The 19,539-nt window shown below is 36.8% G+C and overlaps 2 protein-coding genes across 2 annotated transcripts; one reads left to right on the top strand and one right to left on the bottom strand.

Moving 5' to 3' along the window:
* Positions 1 to 786: 786 nt before the first annotated feature.
* On the bottom strand, positions 787 to 6,390 carry LOC128021091 (2-acylglycerol O-acyltransferase 2-A). The gene is made up of 6 exons (XM_052608015.1): positions 6,165 to 6,390; positions 5,380 to 5,561; positions 2,454 to 2,658; positions 2,031 to 2,205; positions 1,612 to 1,811; positions 787 to 1,121 (listed from the first exon to the last, which is right to left on the bottom strand). Exons 1-6 carry the CDS (start codon positions 6,256 to 6,258, stop codon positions 967 to 969), a joined length of 1,011 nt encoding a protein of 336 aa, XP_052463975.1. The 5' UTR covers positions 6,259 to 6,390; the 3' UTR covers positions 787 to 966.
* A 404-nt stretch (positions 6,391 to 6,794) lies between these two features.
* Positions 6,795 to 18,351, top strand: LOC128021090 (microtubule-associated protein 6 homolog). Its single transcript, XM_052608013.1, has 4 exons — positions 6,795 to 7,903; positions 14,064 to 14,277; positions 15,016 to 15,224; positions 15,472 to 18,351. Exons 1-4 carry the CDS (start codon positions 7,191 to 7,193, stop codon positions 15,482 to 15,484), a joined length of 1,149 nt encoding a protein of 382 aa, XP_052463973.1. The 5' UTR covers positions 6,795 to 7,190; the 3' UTR covers positions 15,485 to 18,351.
* The last annotated feature ends 1,188 nt before the right edge of the window (positions 18,352 to 19,539 follow it).

Below are 19,539 nucleotides of genomic sequence, written 5' to 3'. Positions count from 1 at the left end.
GCTGGAGATGTGATGTAATTACATCTTCCATACAAAAAGCACAGAAGAAACCAGATGAAATAATGATGCATATATTATAGAAATAAAAGATAATTATTTAAAATATATATAAATGATCACTTAAATATATATATATATATATATATATATATATATATATATATATATATATATATATATATATATATATATATATATATATATATATATATATATATATATATACTGATATGGGAGACTCATGTTATGCAGACTATATATGCAGACCTCATAGCTCTGATAGCCCAATACTGATGTTACACAACTGTTTTTCTTGAACACCAAAATAAGGATCATAATAGGATCAAAGTACACAAATTCCCTTGTTTCTTAAAAATACCTACACATGTTTATAGACATACACTCCTCCATGCCCTGCCGCAAAGCATGCACACATGTCCCCTACTCTACACAGTACACACATATCAAGATGCACACAAAGATTAGACCAAAGATTCCAGGTACAGTAACTATCATGCACTGTGTCCCTGACCAATGCTTTTTTTTTTTTATTACACCACAGATGTGATGGGAAAAAATGAAGAGAAAAAATTATATTTTCATAATGAAGATTATAAACATTTTCTCAAAAACTTTGGGTTGGCTTACAAAACCAGTGAATGTTTTGTGAGTTAACACAAAGGAATGCAATACTTTTGTAAGCATACAGAAAGTTTATCTGGGAAAGTGTTGCCATTTTTGGAGCATGTCTAAGCATCAGCTGCTTTAAATTACACATTGCATTAATCAGGAGATTAAAATTCCATTTATTTTGTCATTTTATATTCAACAACTGGTTGATAACAAAAACAGCAGCAATGGTTTAAAAGCTGACAATGTACGACTGAGACATAACTCTCTTTCTGTCTCTCTCTCTCTCTCTCTCTCATAAACACATAGGTACACAGAGTCAATTCAGTGATCCTCTCACTGGAACAGCAGGTGAGCATCTTCAGGAACACCATAATTTCCTTTGTGCTCCTCAAACAGGCGTGTGAGTTCATCCATATAGCGCTGGTGAAACACATCCAGTTCTTCTGGTGTTGGTTTCATGTTTTTCTCTACTGGAATCGGCCTACCCACTTGAAGAAGATAGAAAGGACAATATATATTACCTTCATAACTGAAAACACAAATGTGAAATGACTTTGAATGCATTTGTTGCTACAGATGAATGAACTGACAGACAGACAAATGGCTAGCTAGATAGCAAGACAGACAGATAGATGAGAGATAGATCTGTGAGGCCCAGCAATCGATTCAACTCACGTTTGCTAATATGACTGTGTCCGACATTTCTCTAGGGTTGCTAAAAAGCAAATAGCATGCTTGAACTATCAAAGTTTTGCAATGGTTTGGACCTGTTTACAGTAGTCTAAAAGTGGTAACAGATAAGACCTGTGCACTGGTACAGTACAACAAATAAAAGGCTAAGAAATGAGAGAGAGGTTATTGCATCTGTCTAGCTTAGGCTGCAGAAAGTTATTGGAACAGATTTGGAATATGGCTTTAATTTACTCTTAACCTTTACCTGACAATGATGATATTTGATTAATATTTGATTGCTCTTACCAACAGTGTTGATGGGTTTTCTGTAGGGCATTAAGCCGAAGCTGTACTGGAAAACTCCTCGTGCATGGAAGAGCGGCAGAGAAATGCCCATAATGCTTTGCAGACGCTCTTGAATATATCGCAGCCAGGTGCCACGAGGGTTCTCCACCTGGTCAAACACCTCATTCTCTCCAAACGAATATATAGGTACCAAATCTGCACTGGAGGAAAAATAAAACATATAGATTTTAAACCAATTTCTTCACTCCTTTTGATAAAAGTATAGAGAGGAAATACATAAGATATAATGTATGCGATCATTATCACTAAATAAACCCTGACACAAAACGGATTAATTAAACAGACATTAAATGCTCAGTTAAGAAGCCAAGTGTACACATTATGTACTATTAACTGTTTAGGAAAAAGCTCCCGCTTACCCATGCTCTATTGCAAGCTTAATGAAGCCCTTTTTATTGGCCAGGTGTACGGTGTAGTCACCAGGATGGGCATCCAAAGCCTCAGGGGCACCACCAACTGCAATGACCACAGCGTTCCCACCTCCCTTCTGCCGGAGCAGATAGCTGGCACTCTCCTTGTCCGATGGTACCAAGCCTGGAACACACACACACACACACACACACACACATTGAAAAAAATGTTAGAACAGTTGGCATAGCTGCATGTAATAATATAAATAAGAAAATAATACATGTAAATTATGATATTTATACACATTTTGCCTTGTGTAAATAGTAAAACAGTATAAAATGATAGTTTGAGGTACTTTACATCTTAAAGATTGTTTTCCCTGTGATAAGGTTTGCCTAATGTTAATATTTTTTTTGATCAGGGCAGCTGACCTGCACACATAATGTAGTCTCTGAAGAAGGGGGCTCTGAACCAGAGAGGCAGCATGAGAAGATTGCTTCTCAGCCCAGGGAAGAGTTTGCTAAAACCTGTTGCCTCCGTGCAGAAATTCGTAAATGCACCAGCCACAAGAATACCATGAGGATGGAAACCCAGCACATAGTTCTTCCTAGGGTCCAGATCAGCTGTCTTCACCAGCTAGTAAAGAGACAAGGACGTTTATGTAAATAACTTCAGAGTTTTAAAGAATGTGAATAAGTTTGATGTGGTTTCTTTCATATCAAAGGTCATTGATCATGTGGTGTTCATGTGCAATGCAGTGCTCTATTATGGCCTTACACACTGATCTAGGATCTGTTAATACTTAACTATTAATACCAATCACTACACTGAAAGTGTTTACAGAGCACTAAAACTATTTATCAGCGACACAGAACAGTACCAGTCAAATCAGACTCAAGCCAGACTGATTTGTGTATGAGGTAGGCTACAGTAGCTTTGGCTTGACATTAACAAATCCAGGAATTTCCTAAAACCATGACTGGAATCTCCAACACAACAGTTTTTTTCAGAGAAAACCAAATAATTGTTCTCTTAGAAAAGGATGAACTGTACTGTCAGAAACATGTTGAAAACACGTTTTCATACATTCATTGATCTTTTACTATACATTCCACACTTAGTATCCACCAAAGGCGAGGGTAGCAACTTGGTTGTTTAGCGAGGGTTGCATCCACTAACTACTGTATGTTCTCTCTCACAGATGTGTTTCTGACTGCTAACCATGTAAAGTTCTACTGCTACCAGAAACTAATGAAATGAAAGCTGTAGAGATGGGAAATAAAGTAGAGTATAGGTAGGTCTCGTTACACAGCAGACATGTATTGTTTTATCAGGTTAGAAGTGTAATCAACTGACGCTTCTAAATCCTGGTTTGATAATGTCCAATTAATCGCATGTTGCTGCTTCACGGTAGGGTGTCGTATGAGATAACATTTATTCTCATTATTACCATTATTAAGACTGTTACCAATAATGAAATAACACTGCACTCGTGGAGGTAGGTTCTTGATAACTCAGACACTTCCTTTTCTTAAAGGAAACAAAATTCCCACCATCTCTTTTAATAAACATGTGCATAAGCAAAGGTTTGCTTTTTCCTGATCCCTGATATGCTTTCAGATTAGGAGGTTGTGTAAGGATGAGGGAAAATTTGCACCGGTGCTTGAAGCAAGGTTTCATCTTAATCAATTATTCACTTTGAATAAAAATGCTCTGTTTAGCTACAGCAAGGCCTCTTTAATACTAATGACGCATTTAGTCATGTGTTGTGCTTCTTGCGAATCCTGGAACAAAGCCAGATATATGGTGAATTACCAAAAAGGAAAAAATTACAATTGTAAGTAAATGGTTGAGTTCATATAATTCATACAAAGACCATTGAATAATAACTAACTTAAATGATAAAGAAAATATAAAGCATCTAAACCAAATTAAAATAATCTATAATCATTGCGTTGATTCTTTAAGTTGTTTTCATAGAGATAGGTATTTTTGTCTCACTTCAAGATCATGGCCATGACCCTTGTATTGAACATGGGTTTAAATCCCCCACAGTGTTTACAGTTACTCATTCACTCCGAACACAGAGTGTCTTCTAGGGCCACATGCCATCTCTGTTGTTCAGAAGGTGAAAAGACTGTCATTATGGCCATGTACATACAGATAAAACATAGTTTATCAAGGGTTAAACTACCAAAGCGATAACATTTCCCTGATATGCTAATCAAATCAGTTTAGTTTTTGATGCACTCTGTTGAGAAAAACAAAGCCTTTCATCAAGATTGACAAGATTTGTATATATCGACAAGTATAGCGAGTTTGGCCGCTATAATATTGCATTACTTATCAGCTTAAGTTAAACTTTCCAAATAAAAAAAAAAAAACAAGTTATTTTACAGAAATTTTCTCTATTGATTATTAGTGCACTCAGCATTAAACCTCAGATACATGAAAAATAAACTCTATACAACTCAAAAGTTTTTCATGAATATTTAATGCATAGAAAGCATTTATTTGAAACTTTTGTAAAAAAAATAAAAAAAATAGGAAAAGTTACTATCACTTTTAATCAGTTTAATGGCTCCTTACTAAATAAAAGTATTTTTTTTAAAAAATACATGAATTAATAAATAAAAATCGTACTGATACCAAACTTTTGAATTGTAGTGCATAATGTTCACATAATGTTTTTCTTTTCCCAGGATGATGTTTTGTGAGAGGTACAGCAATGTAGAATGTGTGTTTAAAACCATTACATATAACGATCGACTGTAATAATGAAAACTAAACCATTAATAATGATAATTCCACATACATGGGGCAAAGATTTGACAAACAATACCATATCTAAATCAATGCAAAATATTTTAATATATTTACAATTATTAAATGCATTCCTACAAAGAACATATTTCATACAACACAATGATATTTTCATGCAAATCAACACACTATATTAAAATATTCTGTAAAATTCTGGGCTTTGCAATATTTTCAGACAATAAATAGACAGTAGATGGCAGTATTACATTGCTCTCTCATTATTTAAGACTGCAAATAACTGTTACTCTGTTTATCCAAATGGTCCGGCCTTGTTTTTCTCCCAGGAGCAACAACAATGCATTGGTTTCATTTGGTAAAATTATGCCGACGTTCATTAATGCATATAATAGCAAAAAGAATGACAAAAAAGAAGACACTGTTGACATACAATTCTGTTTTTATACATTTTAAACCCTGGTCATCTAGTCAAATCGGTTCATCCACAATTTGTTCAAGTGATAAAATCAGCTTCTGATCATATTTACAACAACCAAGCAACATTTTTGCTAAACTTCATTAGATCCGCCTACTCACCTTTATAGGGAAATAATCTCTCATGTACTCCCACACACGTAATTGACACAGAGAGGGCACTTTTCTACCTCCTCGTGAAGGTGTGTCCCAATCGATGTACCACCAGATGGCATAAAGCACGCTGATGAGCCAGAAACGAGAGTAGCAGAGTAGGAAGAAGAACAGTATAATACAGATGGGGGCTGCAAAAATTAATAAACACACAGGTGCATTAGATAAACACATGCACAAGCTGAAAGAAATCACATCAGTATAAATACATGTACTGTCAGGATCTTTCCAACCAAAGACTTTGACCTGGAGGTTATGACCTGTGTTGGAGCTTTGATAAAGGCCTACATAGTCACAAACATAACAAAATATATGTTTTTTTCAACACATAGTGATGTGTTTTCTAGAAAGAGGCATTTGTATGACATAATAATCTTACACTCATATTTTATTATATGAGAGTCAATGGAACCAATCACAAATCAGCATACAGATACTCTATGTAATACTCTTGTTCTCAGCTTTTATTACATGAGAGCCAATGGACCAATCACAAATCATCATAAAAGCACATTTTATCTAAATGCAGAACATCAATAAACCTATAATATCTTTCCTAAGGTAGAAACACTGTAAAAGGGATTCTATTGAGTATCTCTTTAAACTTAAGTTTAAGCATTTACCTTAAAAAGCAGTTCATGTAAGAGACAGGACACAGACTGTGATTAGATTTCATTCAATGTCAACTCTTGATGGCTTTGCAAAGAGACTATAATAAAATCACGTGCACTTACCGAGCGCCAGGAAAGAGAAGACCCACTGTAATACGACAGCAGTCTGGATCCTCCTAACCAGAGGCACATTAGCTGGAGCAAAATGAATCTTCATGTCTAAACCAGAAAAGGCAAGAGCCGGCTAGAGGCCGAGAAATCAGCTCAGCGCTAGGATCTCCACTCTGAGGTCAAAGTCTGACACCATGTCTTGGTCTGCTACCCTCCTCTTTTCATCTGCCACCTTATCTGACCAGTCACTGCAAGTGATAGGATTATAGACCAAGAGTACCTTGATATTACACCAATGAGACTTTTGACCCCAGAGACAAAGGGCTGTGTAAAAGTAGGCCTTACAACATGTTTATGAAAAGAAGGGACTAATATATAATGTACCATATTAATTGTAAAAGACATTATTATTAAAATATAGATTTTTGTCATTATATATATATATTTATAAATTTACTTATAATGTATAAAATAATAATAATAATAATATAAACAATATATATATATATATATATATATATATATATATATATATATATATATATATATATATATATATATATATATATACATTTATATTAATTGCAAAATATATTATTATTAAAATCTTTCCTGATTTCCAACAGAGATTGTTTTCAGAACGCTTCTTAGTGGGCGGGGATTCGAGCGTAACTCCGCCCATTGTAGACGTTGCGTGATGATGACAGTGGCAGGTGATTCAGCTCTTCTCTGTGGATGCTGAGCGGAGGAGGCGCGCGGGAGGGGCAGCTGTGTCTTCACTAATTTTGCTATTCTAACGAGCGCAAGACGAAGCAAAACCAGACTATTTCACAGGCAAACACCCCTAAAAAACGGTTATGCCTCTTTTACAGTGGATTTATGTCCTGTCATATTTGACAGCATCGTTTTAAGGAAAAACATTGCGAATCGGACATTTTGTGATATACGAGGGCGTTTAGTTCCACAAACTGAATATAAAACAGCTTTGAGGAAAGGAAGAGATTGACATAACAGAAGGTAAGACGTTGGCAAACCATCATGGCATGGCCCTGTATCTCCAGAGTCTGCTGTATGGCTCGGTTCTGGAACCAGCTGGACAAGGGCGACATTGCGGTGCCGTTGGTTTTCACTAAGTACTCGGACGTGTCCGAAATGCAGCATCTTCACCTGCAGCAGCCTGCGTCGAAGGTCGCCATAGAAACGCAGCCGCTTCACAGCGAGCGCGAGGTGGTGACCAAAGGACCTGCAGCCCAGGAGGAAAACATTTCAGGATCTGTGATGCGCCAGGACTACAGACACTGGAATGTTCGGCCTGAGCCCAGCTGCAAGCCCAAGAACACGTATCATTCCCCTGAGGTCTCTTTTAACAAAAAGACCCAGTATCAGAAGGACTTCAGAGCCTGGCCTATCCCAAAGAGGGGAGATCATCCTTGGATCCCCAAACCCTCTCCGACCATCTCAGTGGGCAGTGACCGCATCCCTGACAGAGCCAAACACACCTTAGAGATGATGGAGATTGGGGTGGAAAAGGGCGAGATTGCTGACAAGGTGCATGAGAAGGAGATCCTGTCTAGTGAAAGGAAAAAGAGACAAGTCAAGAAAGTGACCATGGTTTCTGAAAAGAAAGCTGGTGCGAAGTTGGATGGGCAGGGCGTGGGGGATGCCCCTACTACAGAGGGTAAAGGGAGGGCAGCTGTGGATGCTCTCAACCGGCAGATCAAACAAGAAGTGTCTTCTGGCAGCTCCTACAGGTAAAGCTGACTGATTATCAGTGAATGATTGTACAGTAGTGTTAAAGACCAGGGGTCCGGAACCCACTCAGGGCCTCAGTAAACTTCCAAGGGGGCCCTCACGATAACTAAAATAATTTAAAATAAGACAAATCAATTACTAAAAGAAGTTAAAACGGCTAAAAATGTAAATCTTACAATTGTCATTTTATTTAGGAACAAGGATTTGCTTTTACATGAGCAACAAGCTTGTATACATGAGGAAGCCTCATTTTGAAAGTGTGATGGTATTGTAAATCCTGCAATGATGATGAAAATGAATACAATCGCAAAATGTCATGAAAGTTTGTATAATTTTCTAGTTATCCAAAGGTCTCAAATATTGAACTTGCTTTTTGTAAAATAGTTTTAAATATTAATTTACTCATTAAAACATCTGAAATGATGAAATGTAAGAATCTATAATGATTTCAATTGTTATATGTTATAATATAATTCTACAGAAGTATTTTGATGGGACCTTGATCCCTGTCATTGACAGTGAGTCAAAAAGGTTGAGAACTGATGTTCTACAGTGATTCAGAGGCTTGGTTTGACAGTAAAACCTAAATAGAGCTGTTATGCTAAATAATAACAATGCAAAATAATACAAAATAATGTCTCTAAAAAATGACAAATGGATTAAGTGGGGTTTAAGAAATATAAAATACCACTAGACCAGTATAAAAACAATTGAAGTCAGTGTAAAGTACCAAATGAAAGGTGTATTTTGGAGTGAAAAAGCCATAAGGAGGTCAGCTGTGGGTTAAATCTTGTGTATACTGCTGTACTAACACCTACAGATGGCAGGACATGCAGGGGGCTGGAGAGCACTGGAGCAGAAGCTGTTTTTGGAAAAGGCTTCATTTTCTTCAGGGTTAGCTTTAGGGTAAAGTGAGGCCATTGTGGCAAAGTGAGTGCATTAGGATTAGTTTGCTTCCAGAATAAAAATTCCCTCAACCCGATGTCATCCAAGATGTTAAATCGCAAAGAAAATAAGGTTTTTGAGAAAAATATTTTCTCCATAGAATGCACTTCAATGGTAACCAATGGGCTGAAGGTCCAAATTGCAGTTTCATTGCAGCTTCAAAGGGCTCTACATGATCCCAGACATGGAATTAGGGCTTTTATAGCGAAACGATCAGTTTTCTTAAAAAAAATAAAAGTGTATATATTTTTAACCACAAATTCTTGTCTTGCACTAGCTGTACTTCATGCATTACATAGTCACTTTAGAAAGGTCATGTATGATGTAGTGGAAGAACCAACTCAGTGTTCACAAAGCGAACATGCAAAGAAAGTCAAATGTCCTTTACTAAAAAAGGTAAACCAACAATGTCCTTGAAGTCGGGGGAGAAAATGAGATGGAGTTTTTCAGCTTTCTTTACCTTTTTGAACCAGAGTACACATGAAGAGCTAACCGTGCATGACCTTTCCAACGTGACCACCACTGAAGCCCATTATATGGAGAAAAATCCTGGAATGTTTTCATTAAAAAAAACTTAATTTCTTTGCTACAGAAAACAGAAAGACATGAACATCTTGGATGACATCGGGTTGAGTAAACTATCAGGAATTTTTTATTCTGGAAGTGAACTAATAGTTTAATAATCTATTTGTTAAGGTGTAAAAAAGTGGTGTAAAATGTTCAGGTTTGTGCAACTCAGAGAGCAGTCTTTACAGAGCCCTAAGCTAAGCTTTTATTTTCCAGCTGTAACATATAAAACATGGCTTTTTTAGTTGCTTTTATTTGCCTGTCTTTGTTTAAAACAGATAGAGCTGAAGTTTCTATAGTGCTCTGCTGTTCCTGGTCCTACTTGGTATTCAGCTGCCTTTCAATCACTTTTTTATTACAAACTGTGAACAATAAATGTGTAAAGAAAGAACGTTCTCCGTATTCCCTCCCCGATTTGAGTTCTGGATCTCATTTGAAAAGTCTGTCAATGTTATTGTGGAGTATTTGTGTCCATAATTCACCCACTTATTAATGTGCGCTTGCAAATCACTCCTGCAGCTGAACAAGATTGAGTTTTTGATACTCTGTACAGTTATAATAAATATATTTTGGTGCCTTGAAGGTTGCTTTCGATATATAGATTATATGGTGTTAAATTAAGCCTGAATTGCGTTGGAATCTTGCCTTTAGACCTGCATATATGGTGTTCTTGGTGCATCAGGACACATTTAATATTTCCTGTGTGTATTTTTTTTCTTTTTGACATGGAGTCATCAGTTCAGTTTGCATGACAGTGCATGCATGAAATGTTACAGTGTGATTCTTTCAACTGAAAAGCTCAGGATTAGTTTGACTTAATCTCATGTTTAGTCCTGAGTTTTGCTTTGTTGCACTGTCATGCTACAAAGCAGTGTCAGGGCTTAAGCTGTATGACACAAGCTGATGAAACTGGATAAAAAAAAATTATCCTCTTCTTTAAGAAGCCTTTGAAAAGCCGTCTGTGGTGTTTTATTTTGAGCCAGAATAATCAGGTGCGCCTTGACAGGTTGCTGTAAAGAGGAAGTTGCTTCCTTCATTTATCTCTCTACTGTCTCTCTCTCTCTCTCTCTCTCTCCCTGCAGATCAGTAATCTTTGGTCTGCAGTTGATATCTCTTGTGCACAAAATATTGTAATAGCAGATACATTTTTGCAGTTTAAGTGTTTAGCAGTTATTTTGTATTTGGTAATTATTTTAGGTTTTTTTTTTTCACTGTTGACTTGACTTGAAAATAGACCATACCTACGATTCAGAGTTGTTGTTAACTAATGGTGCATCCCAAGTTATATACTTATGCACTATTCTATGCTGTTATGTAGTATGAATTAGGGGTCTAACGATATTCAAACCGAACAGAAAAACCACGATACATCACCCACGGTACATTGTGTACAGCGTTGCTCTGCTGAGACACTTCATGTACAGAACAAATCTGTCATATAGGCTATATAAAATTATAATGAGAACATGTCCTGTAAAAGAATATGCCATGTTTCCGCACGTTGTTATGTAAAGAATGTGTCCATAATGTGCAGCACATGCAGCACAAACAACAATGGAAAATATGAATAACTATAACTAGTACTGTCATATGCTCATACCAATCAGCTTTTAACGCAGTGAATATCATCAGTTTGTGTTAACGACCCAACAGCCTGCACCATCTTTATTTATAGTAAATCATATACATTTGTGCAATATGATGTACAACAGACATTGTATAGCATTATGCAGTAAATTAATATACTTTTATGACTTTTCTCCCTTCACGCCTTTCCTTTCCTCCCTTTTCTTGAGTAGTGCAGTAATTGAAGATGCTGCAACAATTCAAAGACCGGAATCGATAAGTATAACAGAGGAGGCAGCAGAGAAAGAGAACGAGAAAGAGAGTTTTGCCTTACAGGGCAGAGTTAGAGGGATAATCTCATTGGGATTCACTTTGGTGTCCAAAGTGAATGTCAGAAGGAATATGTCATGCTATAGGTACAGCAGGAAGATGATGCCTCTATTGATCTGACAGCAAGGCTGTTACTAGAATAAGAAAGGACAATAAAAATATAAATTAAATAATCAACCAAGAATGTACATCTAAATATTTGCATTGCTAATGGATTAATAGAATGAGTCAGTTTTACAGTGTTCATTAATCCAAATACGCTGTCTATTTTTGGTAACATCAAGCCCTGTTGTCATCTAATAGACCACAAAATAATCAGGATGTTGTTTTTGGATCCAAGTTAAAAGCAAAACAGCTTTACATGCTTCTGTTAAACACCACGTTACTCCAGTGTGCCAAGTCTACCCATGGTGCACTGCTCTGGCTCCAGACAACACAATTCTCTAGTGCCAGCATATCACCATAGTGACAAGTCTGCTCACAAAAGCTCAATGCCTGGGGAGAGGAAGAATATCAACCTCACTGTATGCTCAAATCTACAAATGATTTTTGATGACAGCGGTTAATTAAATGTGTGAGCACATTTGAAAAAAATACTGTGCTTTTCCATTAAATTAATTCTGTTAAATTACAAAATAAACTGGTGTAATACAGCATTGTAAAACAGTGTTGATGCTCATTATCAAATGAATGATTTGACAGCTGGTACCAAGCACTTATTTACAATAAGCACACTAAGCTCATTGTTAGGAGTCCTGTTGTATATGTGTAACAGCCTTCTCTCTCTGTCTTTATGTTTTTGTCATTCTCTATCTGTCTTCTCTATCTTGTGTGTGTGTGTGTGTGTGTGTGTGTGTTGCTGTATAAACTGACTCCTTCTTCTGTCATGTTTGTCCTGTGAGTCTTTGGTGCCTGTGGCCTTGGACTTCTATGAGCTGCTTTTCTGCTGAGGTTTCAAGCATTCTGATTGGACTTCATTTATCTTATGTAACAACTTTCACTTCTTTCTTTCCACTCCCCTTTCTGTTCTCAACAGGGAGCGAAAGGAGGCCTCCCTTTAAATCAAAACACTAGCAGTATCATCAAATTCACATTCCCAAAGAACAATTTATCAGAAATACATGATGTTTGCACATGGTCCTTTCTTAGGCTAATTTTCTAGCTAGGTTTTGATTTATCCTTAACACACAATTCAATTCAATTTTTGCACCTTTTGTATACTTTTAAATCTGTTTCCATTGTAATAAATAATTAATAATTTTATACTGATTTTTCATAGTTTAAGTTTGAAAGTTTGGGTCTGGGACATGGGTCAAATCTAACAACAAGATTGATACACAAAAGGTCGTTTGAAAAGCATGTTTTTACAACCTGAGAGTCTGAGAGAGAGAGAATCATTTTCTGTTGTCGATAAAGATTCACATGTATTTAACCTGAAATATTCTTTTAAAACACATTGCATGGGGCATGTTTCTCACATCCCGTTTTCTCTAAGGAGATGCAAGGAAATGCTCCCCCCACTTGCTGTCCCATGACTTTGATCATCAACTTGGTGCTCACATAATAATGGGCCCTCTCTGTTTAGAATCCTTCTTCATTCTGAGTGTAAAGGAGTTTGATCTAGTAATGTTATCTATTCTGATCTCCAGTAGAACAGTGTGTGAAATCAAATGCTCTCAGGGCTTTTTTTTAGGCATTATTATAATATATTGTAATGGTTGATACGGTTTCATACAGAGATGTATTCATTTGCTCCTTACTCTCATAAACTAAAGCTACTAATTGATCTAATGGGATGATAAATAATGGATCACTTTGCCTGGTATTTCCATCTCTTCCAGTCCTGTCAGTCCTAATCAATACAGCCTACCCCTCTGAGGCTTATGGAATCAAAAATAAAGAGAATTTTTACAAATTAAAATGAAAATTTTTACAGTGAATAGCCATTATTCCATCTTTGCTCAGCTAGAAATCCTCAGCTAGAGTAAAAAACACTCACAAGACATCTTAATTAGAATCTGGAATTCATAAAACAATTGCACCAATTGGTCTGAGTGATTCATTAGTGAATCAGTTTGTTTTTGAATGATTTGAGTTTGTCTGAGACAAATCTGATTTGTGCTGGTCTTAGTGAGAGAATTATGTCCGTATGCATGCATGTGTGTTAGATGCACTGGAGATAAGTTGCATGTTGGGTAATCTGCGATGCATATTCCAGTGAAGTACTGTACATACCATTTGTCTGTGTCATCTCAGTGAATAAAGACTTGTTTCTCCTTTTAAAAGAAGGGCCTCAGGAAAAACGGTATATCATGCAAATGGGGGAGGGGGATCTCTGCATTATGTCAATCTAGATCTATAATGCAGTGTCTATATATAGCAGGACCAAGCTGTTATTCTATATGTAGTTTTTGTTGTATCGCATAGCTATTTTTTTATATTGAGAACGATTTTTATAACTATATTCATCATTATCTTTATAGTTATCATGCATGGTGTGAATGGGCCTTTAACCATATAAAATTAAAGTTTGAATTAAAATTCAAGTTTTGTTGCTACTATAGTCATCTGCTATATGTCGGTGTACTTCTAAACATTGACAGTGTAACTTTTGTCAGATATGTGCATTTCTTTTCAGAAAAAAATGGATCAAAAAAATTGATAACTTATCTTCGACTTGGATGGTTTAGCCAGTCACTCACTACACTCAGTTTCCCAATAATTGTGATTTTTTCTGTTTCTTAATGTCAGGACTGAGTTCAAAGCCTACACAGACGTAAAACCCATGAAGCTCATCAAGGCCCAGTCTCAGTATCATCCTCCCAATGGGAAGACTGATCAGGAGACCAGCTACAGCGCCACCTACAGGCCCTACCAGGCCACGCAGCAGCCAGATGAAAACAAGGCCCTGGAAAGGAGAAGGATACGCACACTGTACCATGAACCATACAGAGAGAGCCGTAAGGTAAGAGCCGTGGAAGTTAAGGAAAAACAACACAATATTCAGATTAGCAGCTGGGTATTTAAAAGGTTTATTCTGGCCTTTTTTTTGAATGTTTGGTTACATTCTTATTTATAAGTGTATGTTTGTTGCAGTAGGCTGTAAAACAATTATTGGGTTCAGTAACTTCATGATGTCAGCAATGTATGTGCTCAGTGGCTGGAAAATAACTGAACATCAGTTTTCTTCTCAGTAGTACTTCTTCAAAGTTGTTTGATATAACTTTCGCCTCAGGCTTTGAGTGAATCAGCATCAGTTCTCTATTTCATTATGTTGAGTGACCTGTGACATGACAGACTTCTCTGTGGAGACATACGACAGACCTCTCCAATCGTTCAGTCTGTTTAAACCTGTCCCTTCCTTACAGTCAACCTCAAGCTCACATTCAGATCTACCTTCATCCAATCAACAGTCAATGGAGAGAACCAAGTCCTCACTCTACATTTTTTTTTTCCTTTTTCAAAAGAAAAAAACAATTTCACTCAGATGTACGTCACAACACTGAATACAATCTATGTTCTGCTGGCATTTCCAGGGCTGAATTAGCAGGAAATATAAACTATGGAAAATAACCAACAATATCATTGTCCAACATGTCCGTCCAATCCGAATCCCATTTTATATTATTTCCCATTAAATAATGAAACGTGTCACATAACGGTTGTAAAATACCATTTGTATGCGATTTTATTTCTTAAACAGGTGGAGAAACCCAGTCTTCCTCGCTCCAAACCCAAAAAGAGCACTACTGCCACACCTGGCAAACTGCTGAAGAAGTCCAAGGAGAAGCAGGGGACATCATTGCGTGGTTCGAAGAAGAAGAGCTCTGAAAACCAGCCGGAGAGCAGAGCAGGGCAGGGCGACAAGGAGAAAAGTAAAGAGATCAACAACAAACTGGCTGAGGCAAAAGAGTAAAAACCATTGCACTTCTTCTCTTATTTAATCTCTTCCCGAAAGGGTGAAAGCAGAACGAAGGCTGCCAAATTATTTAATAAGAGGTTCTCGTTCCTTTTCTCTCCATTGCTGCCCCCTCCCTCTCCCTCTCCCTCTCTCTCCCTCTCCCTCTCCCTATCTGATGCACCTCTCGTTTTATTCCTCACTGTATATTTCCAAAACCCCACACCTCTCTTTCTCTCACTCTCTCTTTTTCTCTGAGAGGTCAGTGGGCTGATTTTACAAGATTATCAGGGTTGGATTTGATGTTTTTTTTCTCCTCTTTTGCGTCACAATCTCGCCCAGTAATATCAAAGCGTTTGCATTTACTATAGCTCCACCCACTCTCCTCATCTCCACAACGAGGTTTCCATAGCAGCCACTCTACTGGTTGGCCAGTGGATGCTCTTATTTTGCATGGAGCCATTGGCTCTGTATGCACTTACCATCAGATGCACAGACTGGTGGGTTTCATTTATCAAGGGTTTTGAAATGAAGCCGATATGTATCCGATAAGCCTTTTGAAATCATGTTTATGTAAATTAGGCAACACATAGAAACCACAAAGGCCAATTTCCCAATCAAAAATCTTTGATAAATGTGCATCTTTGGTTTTAAGACTATATTAATCTGCTTGCTTTGCCTGTTTTATGTTATCATTTTATTGATCAAACACCCCAAGCTCCCAAGGGATATGTTATGATCTCAGATCACTTTGGTGCTTTGATTTGAATTATTTTGTTTTCTTGAGAACCCTTCCATATGATGAAAATGTTGATTAATCCTTATAGAAGCAGGATATATCTAAATTGAACATCAGTATCTCCAAATAAACATCTGTCAAGGTCATATAATAAGCAGACCTGGACAACCAAATAGATGTAGTACTACTGTTACATGAAATTGCATTATGGGATGTACTGTAAATTTTTCTTTTGATAGAATAGGATTTAAATGTTCACTGTGATTTTTTTGTGCAAAGCAAACCAATAGATTTTTTTAAAAAAACAAAAAAACTAAAATATGTTTATGTATGGTTTTTGAGGTTTTGGTGTAATTCTATTCCATCATGCACCACAAATTATATAAGGACCACAACACAACATTTAACATTATCTTCCACTGTCCAACTGTTTCTTTTTATCTCACGTGCACACTTCCCTTCCCCCCTAAGGGAGCCCCCGAGGTAGACAGATGAGGTTCCTACAAGGAGAATGAACTCAAAAGGTCAATAGAACAGCCAGCTTTAAAATCAAAGCCCTTCTTTATGTGAATGCATATTCAACTTATTCATTATTAATGACTTTTCCAGAGTGTCTGCTTCTTTGTTTTGCTCCTGCATCCCCCATTGTTCAGAACTGAAATGACCTGTATTCTTGCCTAATTGTTCTGTTTGTTATCATGTGTCCATTGATGTAATGGTAAGTCGAATGCAATCTGTTCGGAATGCTGTTTGTTTACTCTTGATTGCATGATCATGTCAACTTTGTTTGTTTTAATCAAAAGTTGGCCCCAAAAAGGCTTCTTCCCAAGATGCACATGTATGTATAAGGGGAAATTTCAAGTGTCGTTTACTTGTTTCCGTCTCGTAACAAAACTGGCATACAAGCCCTTATCACAAACTCTGAGTCAAGTGAGCCAGTAATGCAAACTTAAAACTATCTTAAAAGAAAAAAAAAATCTATTATCATTTACTCACCCAAATAGTGTTTTGGACCTGAAAAAAAAACATTATGTCACAGAAGAAATATTTGGAATGACCTTAGGGAGTCAGTAAATGATAGAATTTCAATTTTGGGTGGACTACCCCTTTATAGTTTAATGCTGATACATTCACAGAGATGATTTTGTGTTGGCAGTGAAATCTTTTTATATATAATCTGATCAGGCCTTATGTAACATCTCATAATCATGGCTTTGCATGTGACATGACAATGTCACAGATTCATGTCAGTTTGTGATGGAAGAACAAAAATGTTGGTAGGTCCTGGGACTGAATAGCATTCATTTTAGAATTTAAATATCTTCATTTGCTGGCATCATGGGAGTGCATCGTGTAATATAATGCTTTGCATTGTTATTTTGTTTGTTTTGTTTTTTTGTTTTTTTTAACCATGTACCTCCCCTCTGCAAATCCTCTCTGCCCCTGGTCTCATCCTTTGAGGTCTACTTCATTTATAGTATGTCAAGTATGTAATCTCATTGTCCTGTTTGCCCAGTCTGCATAGTAATTCTGTTATCTATTGCCAGATTGAAGAAATTTTCAATTCCATTGAATACACTTATATCCCTCACAGGCTCATTTCCATTCCTGTCAGAAATTAAATAAGGCACTAACCCTGGCTGAATTCAGAATAGCATACTACGCTCATATTTTAGAATGCTAAAAATATACAGGAATGGTAAGAATAGCATGCTATTCAAGTTCAGCCATAAACCTTTTATCTTTCATGGTGTGCACCATTAGCAGTCTAACACTAGAAAGCAAAGATTCTTCTTCATGTATGAGTTGGATTGACAGCCATTCTGCCATGATTTTCACTTTGACATACCATGTAAAATTTGTTCAAACTTCAAAGACAGTCGAGATGTATTATAACTATGTTTACTATCATTTATGAAAATACATAATACATTACAATGCATTATGAAAACTTTGAATGTATTATAACACAGGCTTCAAGTCCAGAAACACAGACATTCTGTCGGACTTGTGGAAAGTATTCGTATAGAATGAAAGTATCTATTTGTTCAGTCTGGCTGAACTACAATAGCTTATTCTCTTCTGCACTGTGCTCTGAAGCTGACTGTGCCACAGGGTGAGGTCCTTTTCTTGTATTTTGCAGCCTTTGGTGACTCAGTTACTGTTAATATAATGGGAATTAAGGAAAGACATTGTTGGGAGACAGAGGAGGAGCAGCTAACGGGTCGTACATGTCAGTGAGTGTGTGTTTGTGCTTAGCACAGGTGCTATCTATAGTCCATGCATACTAAAAAGGAGAGAAAAAATATGTGAAAGGTCCTCCGATTTAACTGTGATAATGTGAATTGTGATTTCTCTCTTGCTTGCTCATATTGAAATTAATAAATGCAAACGCAGAAACAGAGGTGTCTTGGTTCATTTTGTTTGAGCGTTTGGGAACTCAGTGGTAGGTGCATCTGTATCGTTTCTCCCTGTCCTTCTGTCTGTCTCTCTTGTCACTGTCATAGAGACGTTGAATCCACATGGAAGAGAACTATTTTGCGATATTCTCATATTGTGTGTGTGACGGGCTCAGGAATAGATTCTGGCATCTTACAAGTTGTGCATATTGCTGTCAGCTGAGAGTTGAGAAATATATGTTTGCATCTTGAGTGAATCAGATATATTGCGGCTTTCAGTGTCTCATATGTGCAAAGTATAGCATAGATTTACCTAAAAACTGGAATTATTCCATTCTGAATAGACTGAAATCGTCCTTCAATATCAATATGTGTCTATAATGACTTGCTTTAATGATGATATTGATAGATTGATTGATTTACATAATGATTTTGTGCTTTGGGAATTAAAGGAATAGTTCACCCTAAAACAAAAATAGTTGACATTTACTCACACTTGTGTCATTCTAAATGTGTAATACTTTCTTCCTTCTCTTGAATACAACCGTTCTTGACAAATTTAGAAATTTAGTGATATTTGTATGGGGGAAAAGCATTCTGCAAATCATTTCCACACAAGTCATACCAATTTGGAATGACATGAGGGTAAGTGATATCAGAATTTTCATTTTGGGTTGAAATATCCCTTTAATTACTTTAATGTTCAGCTAACGAGTGATCTTGTGGTTCGTTTGAAGGGTTATGCTAAAACAGTACCACTACATTCAGCTTTGTCAGCCCATCCGAGATATTGTTTGGGTGCAGACACTAAAGCAACACCTGTGGCGCTGTGCGATGCCCGACCCAAGGTAATTCTCGCCTGAGATTAGTTAAGCTTCATCCGCCTTCATGCGTACTTCAGCAGCAGTTATTACTCACTGAGAAAAACTGTAGTGTTGCTAGTGCTTCGTACACAGGTGTTTCCATTGAGAATTTAGTACACCATAACTGTTTAGTGTTCTTCATCTTTTCATTTGCTCCCATGCGTATTCTCTTCCATATGGAAAGTGCTGGGCCAAAGGAGGGTGACTAGGACAGTTTGACTGCTCATGTATGTGCATTTTAATACATGCATGTTCTGTTTTAATGTTTACTATCATCACATACAGTCTTGTTACTGTGTTCTTGTAGAAACATTTTCCTATTTCAGGG

The sequence above is a fragment of the Carassius gibelio genome, chromosome A10 (assembly GCF_023724105.1).
Source record: "Carassius gibelio isolate Cgi1373 ecotype wild population from Czech Republic chromosome A10, carGib1.2-hapl.c, whole genome shotgun sequence".
Lineage (NCBI taxonomy): Eukaryota > Metazoa > Chordata > Actinopteri > Cypriniformes > Cyprinidae > Carassius > Carassius gibelio.
The sequence above is the reverse complement of the archived record's forward strand: the minus strand, read 5'-3'. Positions and strand labels throughout refer to the sequence as shown.

Coding starts and splice junctions, on each gene's coding strand:
- LOC128021091 (XM_052608015.1), bottom strand. CDS start 6,258: ATGAAGATTCATTTTGCTCCAGCTAATGTGCCTCTGGTTAGGAGGATC. Junction 2,206..2,453: donor AGACTACATTATGTGTGCAG/GTCAGCTGCCCT, acceptor TGTGTGTTCCAG/GCTTGGTACCATCGGACAAG. Junction 1,122..1,611: donor AAAACCCATCAACACTGTTG/GTAAGAGCAATC, acceptor ATCTTCTTCAAG/TGGGTAGGCCGATTCCAGTA.
- LOC128021090 (XM_052608013.1), top strand. CDS start 7,191: ATGGCATGGCCCTGTATCTCCAGAGTCTGCTGTATGGCTCGGTTCTGG. Junction 7,904..14,063: donor TCTTCTGGCAGCTCCTACAG/GTAAAGCTGACT, acceptor TCTTAATGTCAG/GACTGAGTTCAAAGCCTACA. Junction 14,278..15,015: donor CATACAGAGAGAGCCGTAAG/GTAAGAGCCGTG, acceptor TTTCTTAAACAG/GTGGAGAAACCCAGTCTTCC.